We start from the raw sequence: 16,183 nt of genomic DNA on the forward strand, positions 1-16,183 counted from the left end.
AGCTATTTACCCAGTGAAAAATAATTAAAACAAAACAAACAAACAAAAAAACCCCAAAAACACAACAAAAAAGCAAGCACATAGACCCAAGCCTCAGGCTTAGGAAAAAAATAATACAGCAATGTGAAACTAGCTTATGGGGAAAAGAAAAGTCATGGCAACATGTTGCTTGGCAGCAAGAAAGGTGAATGGTAGTGGTTTGTGGGGGGTTTGTTTATTTGTTTTAGGGTTTTTTTTGTTGTTTTTTTTTTTTTCATTAAAAGGGAAGCCCCTGAACTCCACAGCTTCCCTAAATGCAATCCACACACATCTGCACACACACTATTTGTCATCACTGGAGGCCTTCTTCTTCTCCACAACACGTCCTTCACATTCAAGATTGTAAATCTATTTGGATGCTTGATCTTTGCTGGCCACTTCTGTAATTAACATCAATGTTGTTTCTCTGAGCTTAGAAAGGAAGGACTATCACAGAATCATGGAATAGTTCTGGGTTGAAGAGACCTTTAATATAACTGAGTTAAAATGTTAACCCAGCACTGCCAGGCCATCACTAAACAATGTCCCTCAGCACCACATCTACATGGCTTTTCAATCCCTCTAGGGATGGGGAATCCATCACTGCCCTGGGCAGCCTGTTCCAGGGCTTGACCACCTTTTTGGAGAAGAAACTGTTCTTGAGGCTGTTTCCTCTTGTCCTATCTTTTGTTACTTGGGAGAAGAGATTGACCCCTGCTTGGCTCCAAACTCCTTTCAGGGAGTTGTAGAGAGCAAGGTCTCCCCTGAGCCTCCTTTTCTCCAAGTTAACCAATCCCAGTTCCCTCAGCTGCTCTTCAGAAGATATGTTACCAAAATAATGTAAACTATCTAAACAACACACCTGTAAATGTGCTTAAACACTCTTTACTCTCGTTCTTCAAACAGATCTCCATGCTCCCTTGGCATTTGTTTCACTGAAGCCAAGATAATTGTCCTACAGCTGTGCTGAAATGTGTTTGGTTTTTGTTCCACAGAAGAGATGGAAAAGTTCTTGGAGGAACTAGCAGTGCAAAACCTGTACTGAATTAATATTATGAAAATATTTCATTTGCTTCTGATTGAAGTGGACTTTTTTCAGATAATGTTTGGAAATGTTTGTCAACAAAATTCATCGAGCCTGCTTTACAAATGACATTTCAAGATTCAGTTGAATAAAAATCATTCCCTTGATGCAAAGATGAATCGGAGCTTTTATTTCTAGAAGAGGGCAAAGTGTTGAGCCAAGTGGTACCATTTTGAGACTCAAAGCATTAAGATGATTTAACCAGGTCTAATTAGCACACTTAGATTTCTTAGGCATTAAAGAAGAAAATATGACTGCATACACCCAAAAAAATCTCTTGATGGAGGCTTATTATTCCTGCCAAAAATCACAAGGAGCACCAATCACTCAAAAATAAAGCCACTTAGAGCTGTCGAGGGGCAGCTGTCTTTGCAACCAACAGCAGACACTGTGTGACACTTCTGGGACAGGCTGCTTGAGGAGATCAGGCCAATGTTAATTTACAGCACTCTGGACTCCCACCAACATCCCTTGTCTCACTTTAATTTGTTTGCCATGCCTCATCTTTCCAGCTGAGCATTGCCAGTCAAACACCTGTTCCAGCCTTTTCCAGACGTGGGTTATCACCACGCTACTGGACCTCTCAGCTGCAGCTGAACTACTGGACCAGTCATTTTGTTGTCCTCTTTAGAGACATCTTCCAGAAAGAGCACTAGCAAAACGCTCCCACCCTATGGATTGATTCAAAACCAGCAGACAATTCTTGCTTATTTCAACTTCCCTGTGGAGCAAACAGGCCCTACAAAAGGTTAGTAGCACTTTCCACTATGGGCAGCATAGCCAAAATAACCAGTGAAAGCTTTCAGCTTTTCAGGAATGGTGTGGTGCTTCAGGAAGGAAAAGAAGCCTGTTAGCTGCTTTGGAAAGCATTTTCTTCCATCCCAGAAATACTTCACCCCCTGAAAGCTACTTCTTTTATTAGGGAAGTGGTATGAGCTGCCAAAATGGGTACCTACGAAACTGCTGTTGCTCCTGTAACAATCTGTTATGTAGGCTACACTAATTTGACTGGTACCTATGAGTAAAATTACAGTGGGGTTTACAGCTGGAAAGGACAGCAAGTGAGCAGTTTATCATTTAAATGTACTGGGAGTAATCAAATCACAGGAGGCTGCTACAACAATCCAGTGAGGAATAATAAACAGCAACACAAAGGCCCCTAACTAGAGCAAAGCAGTTTCCAGCCCTTTCAGGTGGAAAACAAAGAATAAAACACAGCACAAACAAAAACCTCCACACAGGTAGGAGGCTCAACAATGAGTTAGAGGGAAATAGGGGATCTCTCTATCAGGCTCTATGGCTGGCAGGCTTTCTCCCAGCTTTTTATTCATCCTCTGCTCCAGCAGCTTTGGAGGCATGAGTAGAACACCGAAAAACAGAGAAATGCTTTCTCCTGCTCACTGACCCATATGGCCTGTGGTTTGATAACACTCTTTATCTGGGATTTCTACTCTTCTCCTGTCCACACTCAGACCATCAACCCAGAATGAGTAAGAAGGTCCTTCCAATGTTTTGAGTTCAGTTCACTTTGTCCTTTTGATAGTGCTCCTCTTTTACCCTCCCTACAGAAATGCAGTATCCCTCCAGAGCTGGATCAGGACAGCCTTAATGTGTGGGGCTACAGAGAGAGTTAGAGAAAAAGTGAGGGGAGAAATAATAAAACCCCAAACAACATCCCCAAGAAATCCAGCACTGGCAAGAAGGCAGTGCTGTACCTAAATGCATTGGCATCAGAGAATCTGTGGCATGAGAACAGGTAGTAACTCTCTGTTTTCCAGATAAAAGGGAGTCCCTCCTTAAACAGGACTATCCCTCTACCAAGAAACTGATGGAAAAAGTAATCAGTCATGAATAATAGACATAACACCATTTTGGTACTCAGCATCCCTCCATGGACAATATCATTATACATGGTTAAATAAATCCCTCCAGCACACAGCTGCAGCATCTTTATCATGGTCCTTAAGGGAAACTCAGGTAATTGATTTTTTTTTCTTTCTCCTGAAACAGATATTACTTAATCTTGAAATTTAGAAACCTGAGAAAAGCCAAATTTAGAGGTGGTTCAGAAACTCCAAGTTCAATTATGAAATATTTTGTTGCCACAGAAATAACTTTTCTCCAAGATCCGTCATTTAGTCTGGGGAAGAAGTGAGAAACAGAATTGAGGAGGGTGGACATCACCACACACTCCTGAGCTTTTCAGAACCTTACTAGAAAAAATGGTGTTTACAAAGCAAAGCCACATTGTGTGCAATGCAGAGACAGGAACTGTAACCCCAGACAAGCAATTCGTGTGGAAACAAGCTAATCATCACCAATCTGCACTAGAAATCACAGCAGTGACCTGGGTGTAAACACCACAGACCCAAATCTTTCCACCCCTTGCTGATGAAGACTTGCTTCTTTCCTCAGGCACTGATGTTAACAGGGATTTTCTTCTGTCTGGGATATCTATTCCAGTGCTGCCTGATGCCTTCAGCACTGACTGTGCTAGCATTACCCCAGAGACCTTCAGCCAAGCAGAGGATGCATCACCCCAACCCATAGGCAGAGCTCCTAGGGTCGGAGCAGAGTATGAAAAAGTGTGGAAACCTCTCCCCACCCCCAAGCCCATTTCCTGTTTTCTGACTAGTAGGTGGTCTGATACAGATTGTGAGTGACAGCATAAAATGGGTGGTTACGGGCATGGTCAGGTCTGTGAGAAGGAGAATGGGAGCCTGAACCTGATCTAACAGGTACATTGTTTAGATAGAGACCCAGAAACTCTTCACCATTGTAATCAGAGCCACACACAAACACATTCCCTTCTGCAAAATGCCCTGTGAGATGGGAGTATGGCTATTTCAGTGACCATGCTGGTGACAAGGAGTCAGCTCTATCTAAAAGCATGAACAGATTAAGGAACTGATAATTTAGATCCTCAACCAAAAACTGCACCTTACAACTTGCAGGACCCCCCCATCCCGAGAGCAATGTCACTCAGATGATGCAGGAAAGGAAAGCAAAATGGCTCTTGGAGCAAAGCTTTCAAGAGAAACCATGATGTGGTTTGTGTCTGCCATGGGGCTAGCACTTTAGAAGCTGGTGTTCAAGTACTTCATGCTTCCTCAAACCAACAAAATAAACCTTGTGCGCTGGGCTGGATCTTGGCCAGCAGCTTCCCTTAAACACAGTTTCAAGAGGCATACAGGGCAGAAGGTGCACTCTGTATCCATGGTAAAATCACAAAGAATCACAGCATGTCATGAGTTGGAAGATCCTCTCTGGAAATTACCTAGTCAAACCTCCCTGCTAAAGCAGAGTCACTGAGAGCAGGCTGCCCAGGATCAAAATGTCCAGGCAGTTTTGGAATCTCTCCAGAGAAGGAAACTCTACAACCTTTCTGAGCAGCATGCTTCAGGGCTCCAGCACCCTCACAGCAAAGAAGTTTTTTCTCCTGTTCAGATGGAACCTCCAGGGTTCCAGTTTGTTTCTGTTGCTCCTTGTCCTATTGCTGGGCATGCTGGAAAGAGATTGGTCCACCTTCTTGACTCTCATCCTCTAGATATTGCTAATCATTAAAAAGACTCTGTGTCAGTCTTCTCCAGGCTAAACAGCCCCAGGCCTTTCCTCCTCAGAAAGATGCTCCAGTCCCCTCAGCATCTTTGTCGTCTACACTGGGCTCTCTCCAGTAGTTTCCTGTCTCTCTTGAACTGGGGAGTCCAGAACTGGACCCAGTACTCCAGATGTGACCTCACTAGGGCAGAGTACGGGGGAAGAAGGACCTTCAGAAGATGTCTTTAAAGACACACAGCATGGCAAGATGAGACTATAATTACCATGACAGTTCATCAGGCCAAGCAATTCGAAACACAGCACCGGAGTTTGGAATGGCTCTTCAAGAAAAGCAAAATGAAATGAAAGAATGAATGAATGGATGGATGGGTGGCTGGGATGCTTTTACAGGCAGTAAATAGCTTATTTAATTCTGGGCAGCAATGCCATGTGCAACCTTCAGAGAAGAGCAGAGAGGTATGGGGTTGTCAGTCTGTCTGTCCTACTCACCGGGCACCACTCCTTTAATGTCGCTTTCTGTGCTCATCCTGTTCTTGTGTGTAAACTGAAGGATCAGCTCCTTGGATGCCTCAAACTGTTGCGTAGCCATCAGCCACCGGAGGGACTCTGGGAAAACACTTTGAAGATGGAAAAGAAGTTAGGGTCACTTCCAAGTTTCCATCAGAGGAAGAACTGATGGCGTTTAGCTGCTCGTTTAACTATCCATGAGCCACGTGATTAGCTTCAGCAAGCAGAGGAATCACTTACGAAACAAGTAAGAAGGAAAACAGATTCAGAACCTGCACATGAATGACTGGTTTGGGTTTTTTGTTTTTACACCGAATCCCAAACAATACAGAACCTATCCCACCATGTAGAAGCAGGACATATTAAAAGTTTATAACCTATTAGAGCCATCCTATTCATTCATTCAACTCTGATAGAGCTGCTAGACATTTGCAGCCAGAAGGGAACAAATGAGATGTGCAGTTAACATGGGGTAACTGAGAACAAAGAAGGAAAACAGCTGACAGAAGTGGTTTGGATTCCCTTGTAAAGAGAGAGAGAGGAAAGAGAATAATTACCTTTTAGGACTATAATGGAACAGAGAATTTTTTGACCCAACAGAAGAGAGAGATACTTACACCCAGTAAAACAGCATCAGCAGGAAAGGACAGATGATGACTGCCTGGAGGACCTGCCAGTCCCTGCAGAGTGCTGCCAGCCCTGGCATGAGGAACTGCCCTGCCATCTCGATGAAGCTTGCCACCATGGTGATCATGAACCGGTGGCTAGGAGGACAGAGCTCTATCCCTGCAACACAGAGCAAATGTGAAGGTGTTAGCCCCCCCACCAGGAAAGTCATCCACAAAGCAGGACATCTTCTCAGTGCTGATCAGCATCTAAAGGGTGGGGGTCAAGAGGATGGGGCCAGATGGTTTCCAATGGTGCCCAGAGACACAACAAGGGGCAACTGGAACCCAGGAGGTTGCACCTCAACATGAGGAACAACCTCTTTGCTGTGAAGGTGCCAGAGCACAAGACCAGCCTGTCCAGAAAGGTTGTAGAGTCTCCTTCTCTGGAGAGATTCCAAACCCGCCTGGATATTGTGATCCTGGGCAACCTGTTGCAGGTGACCCTGCTTTAGCAGGGGGGTCCAACTAGGTGATCTCCAGAGGTCCCTTCCAAACTCCACCATGCTGGAAGATTCTGTGATTTCGTTATGAAACTTTCAGGGACTCAGTGTCCATTGGGGAGTTAATGTCCTTCAAGACCTTTGGACAAAGTCACCCTCAATCACATTTATCTTTGTTTCCTCCTCTATTTCAGGTTTGCACACCCTCACATCTAGAGAGAAACCCATTAACAGCTGGCTGTAGTGCAAACGTCACCCACCTCCTGCAGACCTGCTGCATCCTAATCACCAGCTTTTCTGCAATCTCTGCCTAGAGAAGCATTTTACCTCATTCTAAGGTATTTGGTTTTTAAAGGGAATGTAGGGTACACAATCCCAAGATTTTGGGTCGAGATTTTTCACACCCCTCTGAGACACCACGTGCCTTTCCCATTGGTTTGCTGGGAGGCAGTAAAACACAGCTTCCAGCAAGGATGCAGCTGCCACCTTCTTTGGGATGCCACCTGCACACAGTTTAATATGCCATGACTCAGACAATTTCAAGCTGCATTTTGCTGAGTGGTTTGTTTCTGGGTTTGCTCTTTGTTTTCGCAATAGCTGGTCTCGATCAACTTTCAAATGAGCCAGCTTTCCATCTGTCCTTTCCTGTCCTCCAGCCTTCCTTTTACTGCCATCTCTGGTTGTCTCAGCTGTCTTGTGACAAGAGAGTCCAGCAAATAAAAAGTCTCTTCAAACCCTGAATTCTGGCATTTTTGATTCAGTCTTCAGAAATCAGGGCCACGAAGATGATCTGAGGGCTGAAGCACCACTGCTACAGCAACAGGCTGAGAGAGTCTGAAGAAGAGAAGGTATGTAGACATGGCACTTTAGGACATGGTTTAATGGCCATGGTGGTGTTAGATCAATGCTTGGACTCAATGATCTTAGAGGTCTTTTCCAACTGAAACAACTCTGATTCTATGGTAAGGCTCCAAAGGGACCTTAGAGCAGCCTTCCAGTATTTGAAAGGGGGCTACAGGACAGCTGGAGAGAGACTTTTTATAAGGTATGTAGTGACAGGACAAGGGGTAAAGGCTTCATAGTGTAAGAAGATCAGTTTAGATCAGACATGATCTTTCCCATGAGGGTGGTAAAGCACTGGAACAGGTTTCCCCGAGAAGTTGTGGAGGCTCAAGCCCTGGAAATGTTCAAAGCCAGGCTGGATAAGGCCTTGAGTGACCTGGTCTAGTAGGAAGTGTCCTTGCCTACAGCAGTGGGGGTTGGAACTAGGTGATAAGGTCCCTACCAACCCAAAACATTCCCTAATTCTGTGAGATGAAAATGCATTTATCAGAACCACCACTTAAAAATAAAACAGAAGAAATAGCAGAGAAATTGGTCTGCCTCATGGAAGTATATTCAGACTATTTCTTTTCCAGCAAGATTATAACAGGAGCCCCTGTTTCGTATTTCCCATCACTCATGTTCTCTTCTACAGATTAAAAATTAAGCTCAATAAACCTGCCACAAATGTTGTGTAGTAATTATCAGAAGGCTGATACAGAAAGAGAGGCTTGTAAACATTCATTGTATGCTGCTGTTGGAATCATTGCTTTTCCTGGGGATGTTTCCTACAGTTGTTTTAAATTAAACAGTTGCAAAAATTGTAGTTGAAAAGATGTAATATAATACGAGGAGATGGCAGCTGCTCCTTCCTTTGCTCTCATCTGTAGCTTGCACAGCACCTATCACTTTATCATAGATTTAAACTAGTTGACCAGGAACTGGTTTCAGATCAAATAAAGAATTAAATGCTACCCATTTTTTCACCAAATGACTATTGACTGATTTTGCCAATACAGAAGGAAACTGTATTTGCTGCGTGGCAGCCCATATTGACCTAACTGCAAACAGAATCGCACAAAATCCCAGAATCCCAGCATGGTGAGGGTTGGAAGGGATCTCTGGAGATCACATAGTTGGAACCCCCTGCTAAAGAAGGGTCACCCACAACAGGTTGCCCATATTTGCAATGTCCAGACAGGTTTGGAATCTTTCTAGAGAAGGAGATTCCACAACCTCTTGGGACAGGCTGGTCCAGTGCTCTGGCACCCTCCCAGCAAAAAAGTTTTTCCTTCTGTTCACATGGAACCTTCTGGCTTCCACTTTATGTCTGTTGCCCTTTGTTCTGTTATTGGGCACCACTGAAAAGAGTCTGGCCCCGTCCTCTTGAACCCCACCCTTTAGATGTTGATCTGCATTGAGAAGATCCTTTCTGTTTTTCTCTGGAGTAAACATCCCCAGGTCCCTCAGCCTTTCCTCCTCAGAGAGATGCTCCAGTCTCCTCAGCATCTTGACAGCCTCCATTGGCCTCTCTCCAGTAGCTGCCTGTCTGTCTTGAACTGGGGAACACAGAAGCTTTGAAAAAGAAAGCGAAGGAAGTAAATGCCTCAAAGACTCGCTTGCTATAAAAGGCTTTTACATTTTAATTAGGAAAACAAGATTAAACTGCAGAGCTCCTTATGACATTAATATGGTTTCATTCTTACTAATGAAGTACCCCAAGCCTGGGAGATTTTCCTTGTTCTCTGCAAAGAGGTCACTTCCGATTTATTTCTCTAATCTTCACATATAAAGCAGTTCTGTTCAATTTTCTAAACCTTAATGAAGAGTGTATCTGTGACTTTAAGTACCAGGATGGAGTTTTGTTGCTATAGGAACAAGGAGGCTGCATTGGATAGGTGATGCTTTGGCATACCAATTGCATTGCTTAGGATAGTATACAATAAAAGCAACCAAACAAATAACCAAAGAACAACTTTTATATGAAGTCAGAAAGAGGTGTCCAAATAAGGAAATTATATTAAGTCACTGGTACACAGTCCATAACTCCATATAAAATCATTGAATTGTTTTGGTTGTAAAAGACCTTCAAGATCATTGAGTCCAACCGTCATCTAATTCTACCAAGTCTGGTGCTAGACCATGTCCCTCAGCACCACATTTATGCCTCTTTTAAACACTTCCAGGGATGGGGACTCAACCACCTCCCTGAGAAGCCTATTCCAGTGCTTGAGAACCCTTTCAATGAAGCAATTTCTTCTAATGTCCAACCTAAACGTCCCCTGTTGCAACTTGAAGCCATTTCCTCTTGTCCTATTGCTTGTACCAGGACGAAAGATGCAGCCATTATTCATAGCATGGAAAGGAAATAACTTCAGAGATTGATTAGCATCTGTTTTCTGGTTTATCACATGCTTATGACCAATTTTTGCCCTTTCCTCTAAAAAAGATCAAGACGACCAAAAAATAATCCCTGCTGCAGCTGCATGAGATTGACTTCCAAGTGACATCCACACATATGAAATATCACATCTCTGCTGAAACATTCAGCGTGTGACAACAGCCTCCAGACTTTCCAACAGCTCCAGCATCAATTTTAGAAGACAGAAGATTCAGCATTTAGCAGTCAGCCTTTCCTCACATCTGCCCAACCACCAGAAGCTGCACCATGCTGATGCTCACACTGTTGCCATGATCCACCCAGGCATGAGGACTCTACAATGGCTACAATCTCCACCCAGTTTGCACCATAAATAACCAACTCATGTGAAATTGCTACAAGGCAGAGAAAAGCTTTATTGACCTTTTGTAAATCCAGCAAGATAGCTCCAGCTCCTCCACTCAGTGAAAAGGTTTCCACCTCAACTTGCCATGAGTCAGGAAGAGTCAAACTCTGATCATATACACAAATCCCGCCTTGATTCAGTAGCACCAGGGCAAAGATCATCCCCCTGTATGCAAGCACTGATGAGGCTGTACCTTGAATACTGGGTTCAGTTTTGGACCTATCACTACAAGAGCACTTAGTGCTGGAGTGGGGTCCAGAAACAGGTAATGCAGCTGGTGAAGGGTCTGGAGAACAAGTTGTCTGAGGGGTGGCTGAGGGAACTGCAGTTCTTTAGTCTAGAGAAAAGGAGGCTGAGGGAAGACCTTGATCTCTACAACTCCCTGAAAGGAGTTTGGAGCCAGATGGTTGGTCTCTTCTCCCAAGTAACAAGTGACAGGACAAGAGAAAACAGCCTTGAGTTGCAACAATTTATTTCCTGAAAGTGTTGTCATGCCCTAGAACAGGCTGCCCAGGGCTGTGGTGGAGTGCTGAGGGACATGGTTTAGTGGTGACCTGGCAGTGCTGCGTTAATAGTTGGACTCGATTACCTTAAAGGTCTCTTCCAACCTAAGCAATTCTATGATTCTGACATGGGGTTAACATCAGCTCACAATGCCACAGAGCATGGCCCTGAACAGCCCACCTCCTCCAAAGCCCATCATGTGAGCTGGCATTGCCATAAAGGGATTGAGGGTCATATCCCATCCTTTCTCACTTGGCCTTACACTTGTGTGTTAATGACAAAGAACTTGCTTCAGATTTCAGAATCCCGCTTGTTTGTCTTCAGAGGCTGACATTTATCCTCTCAGGGTATTTGCACAAAGATAATAGGAAATACCTCCATTTAAAAGATTAAAAAGGGGGAAAAAAAGGAAAAAAAGAAGATGTAAGTGATTTGCTAATAATATATCAGGAAGAAAAAGAGGTTAAATCACACTGCCTGAACAACTCTCCCTTCTCTTACTTGCCTATCTCCACTCCCAAATCACAACACAGATCCTGCCCTGCAGCCAGCTCCATCACAAACAAGGCAACTGCTTTTTCTGCTTGAACTTTTCTCTCCATGCCCAGTTTCAGTCTGTGAGCTACCAAGACTGTAATTAGACAGGAGAAAATCCCTTGGAGAAAATATCCAGGACAATCACCTGATGTCTGGGCAACAGCATTCCCACTGAAAAAAAAAAATCTGAGGAGACAGTCTGATTCTAGACTCACCGTTGTAGTTTCACATTATATTACCAAAAGGCCTCAAATCATATTTTTTTTATGGTTTTCTCCAAATTACTATACACCCAGCACTGCCTCCCTCCAAAGATACCTCAAGATGTTCCCCTACCCCAAAAGGGAGGAAAACAATCAGATTTGGATGAACAGGGCCCATGCTATCAGCTAAACAGAACAAAAATCCCAGGCAACACATTTTTAGGTACAAAAAGTGGGGCACCAGAACTTCCCAGTGGTGGTAGCAGCATCCTAAAGCATGAGGGCTGTGTGCACTCCTCAGCCCAAGCAGCTGTTCACCTCAAGCAAGAGCTGGGCTGTGGCCAGAAAACAGGATTTTGTATTTGGACTCTGCTTTTCAAGAGAGCACAAAAGGAAAGAAAAACACCTCAGGGCACTTAGTTTTCCAAGCTGATCAGCACTTTCAGCATATCCCACCATTGCTGTGCTCCCCAAGACGACCCATTCGCACAACAAGCTCCAACACAGCAATATTGAGGATTGTTGAGAGGTGACCCCATCCTTGCTGCTGTCATAGTTCCCAATTCCCACCAAGGAATCAAACCTCAGGGACTTCTTCTTCCTCCAACACTCTCTGTGGGATTTGCTCTCTGCTGTAAACAGATTCCTAGGATAACACAGCCCCCAGGCTTGCTTGTATCTATCCAACCAGATAAAATTGCAGCAAAAACCTATTAATAACTTCTAGATAAGCCTTTAAGTTTGCAGCTGGCTGCTAGAGGGAAAAGTAAATAAATAAAATCCAACACATCTGCTTAGATACCCAAATTTCCAGGTGGTTACTAGACACAAACTTTTAAGAGCTGCAAGTCCTACCCACGGACTACCTACGCTTCTCATGTCTATTATCATAGAATCACAGTCTTCTTTGGGTTGGAAGAGACCTTAAAAGTCATCTAGTACAACCCACCTGCACTAAGCAAGGACATCTTCAACTAGACTAGACTGTTAAGAGCCCCAAACAACTTAACCTGGAATGACTCCAAGGATAAGGCATCTACCTCCTCTCTGGGCAACGTGGATCAGTGTCTCATTACCCTCAGTGTAAAACATTTCTTCCCTCTATCTAGTCTGAATCTCCCTCTTTCAGTTTAAAACCATCACCTCTTGTTCTACCACAACAGGCTCTGATAAAAAGCCCACCTCCAGTTTTCCTTTACTGAAAGGCCACAAGCAGGTCTCCCTGGAGCCTTCTTCAGACTGAAGAACCCCAACCCTCTCAGCCTGTCCTCACAGCAGAGGGGTTCCAACTCAGATCACTGTTGTGGCCTCCTCTGGAACCATTCCAACAGGTCCATGTCTCTCCTCTGCTGAGGGCTCCAGAGCTGGACCCAGCTCTGCAGGTAGAGTCTCAGCAGAGGGGCAGAATCCCCTCCCTCAACTTGCTGCCCACTGTTCTGGGGATGCAGCCCAGGATGCTGCTCACTTCTGGACTGTGACTGCACATTGCTGGCTCAAGGCCTCCTTTTAACCCCCTAGTGCCCTCAAGTCCTTCTCTGCAGGGCTGCTCTCCACACCATCATCCTGCAGCTTGGACTGATACCCATGATAGTCCCAACCCATGTGCAGGAGTATGCACTTGGCCTTGTTGAACCTCATGAGGTTCAAATGTGCTCATTCCTCCAGCCTGTCCAGGTGCTTCTGGGACGGACCCTACCCCTACCCTCAGGCACATCAACCATACCACTCAGCTTGGTGTCGTCTGCAAACTTACTGAGGAAGCTCTCGATCCCATTGCCTGTGTCGCTGATGAAGATATTAAACAGTACTTCAGTGCCAGCTGAAATGGCCCAGGATAAGCCTGCACTTGCCCCTGGCTGAGTTTAGAGTCAGAGCACATTTTCTTGGTTGTCTTTGTGGTCACCAGAAGGAGGGAGGAAGCACCAGGTGTAAATACAGTTTATTAGAGAAGACCAAATGAAGCTGCATGGGGAAGGAAAGGTTATCACACACACCAGTGCACAGCCAACAGATGCAAACACAAGGCAGAAGCAGAATAAAAAGAAAACAGAACCGTTCCTTCAATGTTACTTACATCACAGGTTTGTTGAGGGGTTCTTTTAAACACACACTAGCCCACCATTTACAGCTAATGAACACTCCTAGTATGTGTCAAATCACCCATCCATGCACTGAGAGAACTCGAGCTGATGGACTAGTTAGGCAGCCAGCAGGACACCACACCAGATGTGCCATGGCACTCTGAAGTTCTGACCTGGATAGAGATCCAATGTCTGCTGGTTAGAGCTGGACAGTGCCAGAACTGACGCTAGGCAAAATATGCTGTGAGCACCACAATGTGACAGAGAAGTACAGATGTAAAGACCAAGCACAGCTACCCCTCTCATCCAAAATTCAACCAAAACACAAGGTGCAAAGGCATGCAGTGACAGGACAAGGGGTAATGGCTTCAAAGTGCAAGAAACTTGGTTTAGATTAGACATTAGGAAGAAATTCTTCCCCATGAGGATGGTGAAGCACTGGAACAGGTTTCCCAGAGAAGTTGTGGAAGCTCCAACCATGGAAATGTTCAAAGCCAGGTTGGATGAGGCCTTGAGCAACCTGGTCTAGTAGGAAGTGTCCTTGCCTACAGCAGTGGGGGTTAGAACTAGATGATCTTTAAGGTCCCTTCCAAGCCAAAGTATGCCATAATTCTATGATTCTCTCATTTTATTTTTCACACGTTCTCCTGAAAGGCACAAATGAGTAATATGTCAACCCAATTTCAAGCCTGGTATTGCTCAACCAACAATAGACAGGTATAGCCATAGACTAGATGTAAGGAAGAAATTCTTCACATTGAGGGTGAAGACACTGGCCCAGGTTGCCCAGAGAGGTGATAGATATCCCATCCCTGGAACCATTCCAGGTCAGACTGGACAAGGCTCTGAGCAACAGATTGGACCAGCTGGCCTTTAAAGGTCCCTTCCACCTCAAAGCCTGATTCTATCATTCTGTGTTAGGCTATTTCAGGAGGAGCTCTCCTCCCAGCTGCAGCCAGTCTGTAGCTACTCAGCTTTGGTTTAATGCAGTTGCAGGAGCTTTAGACCAGTTGGGCATGACGCTCATGCAGCTGAGCCCCTTTCCAGGGCCAGGCTTGTCCACAGCTTGGAGCTGGGCAGGACAAGGGCCAGCTCATCTCCTCCAGGAGACCCTGGGCAGAGGCTGTCCAGCTACTGTGTGGGATGCAGTGATGCTCGTGATAATGGCTCTGAAACCAAGTTGACTCCTAAGGAGGATCAGCAGAGAAAGGAGGATGCTCGTTCCTCTGTTCATCCCACATTACCTGTGTTTGCTGAGTTTTACATCACACCAGGCAAACAACATCTCACACAACAGATGTCTGAAACCATTACCACACCCTGCTGCCTGCCTCTCACAAAGCAATAAACCCAAAGAGATGTTAAATTGCGTTTGTGGCACTGCAGTTGCCATCTCTCCTGCTTCCAGAGGAAAGCAGCAGCATCTCTGTGCAGCAGCTCCCAGCCAACAATGATTTTTGTTGACAGCTCCTGTCTGTGAATAACGGCATTATGAACCAAAAGCAGGACAGTGCCCCCAGAAACCTAAAGAGTAGTGACAAAGTGTGAGAAACTGGTAGATACAGGACATAATCATTTCAGAGTAAAATGACTGAGTCTGAATGACTTAGTCTAAATTAAAAAGTTATTAAAAAGCTTTGCCATGACATACATCCTCATACACGTTAACTGTTATCCATGAAACAACTTCTCTTCCACCGCCAGTCTATTAACTTCTTCACCCCCAGTAAAAGATTCTCCAAGTCCAATATTTGCACAAAACCAAGATTGCACTGAAATATAACACTCTGCCTTGCTCCTTGTGGCTTGCTCTAAAGGAGATACACAGCCAATCCCAGGAATATTTTGCACATCCTGTCACAACAGCTGGCTCTGTGTCTCTTGGCAGGATCTAAACCATAGCTGGCATCTTTCTGACAGGAATGAATGAGAGCACCTGAAACAATCCTGGCATGAGAGGTGTCAGAGGAGCTTGTTGCCTTTGATGCTTTGGATGAAAGGATTCTGCATCTGTATTTGTGAGCAAATTTTTTACAATGTTGTAGCCACTCAAAATAAGAACAGAGAAGAAATTCAGCCACTGCAGATCTCCACCACAGTATCTTAATTAAGCAGGCGGCAAACAGTATTCCAACAGCAGCTGTTTCTAAACCTCTGGATAGATGATAGTCCTTAAAAAGGCTAGGACAAAGAAATAACAGCCTAACATCTTGTCTAAGGTTTAGGAAATATTTCTCTCAGTTCACAGAGGCAGTGAGGGGCAGTCCCACTGATGCAACATGAGATGTTCCTCCAAGCAGGAGCTTTTCACCAGTGCCACCATGTTGCTGGATGAGTGAATTTGACCATATTCCCAGCAGAACTGCATATTGCTAACAGGAATTTGCCACAGGAATCTTGAGCTGCGTGCAGCCCAGCTTAGCCACCAAAGACAAGCATGGAGGAAACCTTTAAAAAGAGAATCAAGAAAAGTAATGAAAAGTACTTCTCAGGTCCTAATAAATCATTTCCTGCCCTGGGCCCCTCACTACAAGGATATTGAGGTGCTGGAGTGGGTTCAGAGATGGGTGAAAGGTTTAGAGCACAAGTCTCATGAGGAGCAGCAGAGGGAACTGCAGTTGTTTAGCTTGGAGAAGAGGAGGCTGAGGAGAGACTTTCTTGCTCTCTGCAACTACCAGGGAGGAGGTTGAGTGAAGAGAGGGTTGGTCTCTTCTCCCAAGTAACAAGTAGTAGAACAAGAGAAAATGGCCTCAAGTCACACCACAGAAGGTTTAGGTTGGATATTAGCAACAATTTATGGCACAACAGGGTTGTGAAGCCCTGAAACAGGCTGCCCAGGGCAGTGGTGGAGTCCTCATTTCTGGAGGTTTAAAAAGATCTGTAGATGGGGTGCTGAGGGACATGGTTTAGGGATGGATTTGGCAGCAGGGAAAGAGCATTCATTCCCTTTCCAACCTTCTTCAAGAGCATCTCCA

The 16,183-nt window shown here is 44.8% G+C and overlaps 1 protein-coding gene across 3 annotated transcripts in view; it reads right to left on the reverse strand.

Annotated features, from left to right (window-relative positions):
* SLC22A23 (solute carrier family 22 member 23) overlaps positions 1-16,183 on the reverse strand; it is a 94,028-nt gene that overhangs the window by 20,557 nt on the left and 57,288 nt on the right. For all 3 annotated transcript variants that reach the window (XM_054381704.1, XM_054381705.1, XM_054381703.1), the window contains exons 4-5: positions 5,785-5,953; positions 5,150-5,277 (exon numbers count right to left, since the gene is read on the reverse strand). In XM_054381704.1, the coding sequence (XP_054237679.1) occupies positions 5,150-5,277; positions 5,785-5,953 (297 nt within the window). The remainder of the gene's footprint in view (positions 1-5,149; positions 5,278-5,784; positions 5,954-16,183) is intronic.

This window comes from Indicator indicator, chromosome 6 (genome assembly GCF_027791375.1).
Source record: "Indicator indicator isolate 239-I01 chromosome 6, UM_Iind_1.1, whole genome shotgun sequence".
Lineage (NCBI taxonomy): Eukaryota > Metazoa > Chordata > Aves > Piciformes > Indicatoridae > Indicator > Indicator indicator.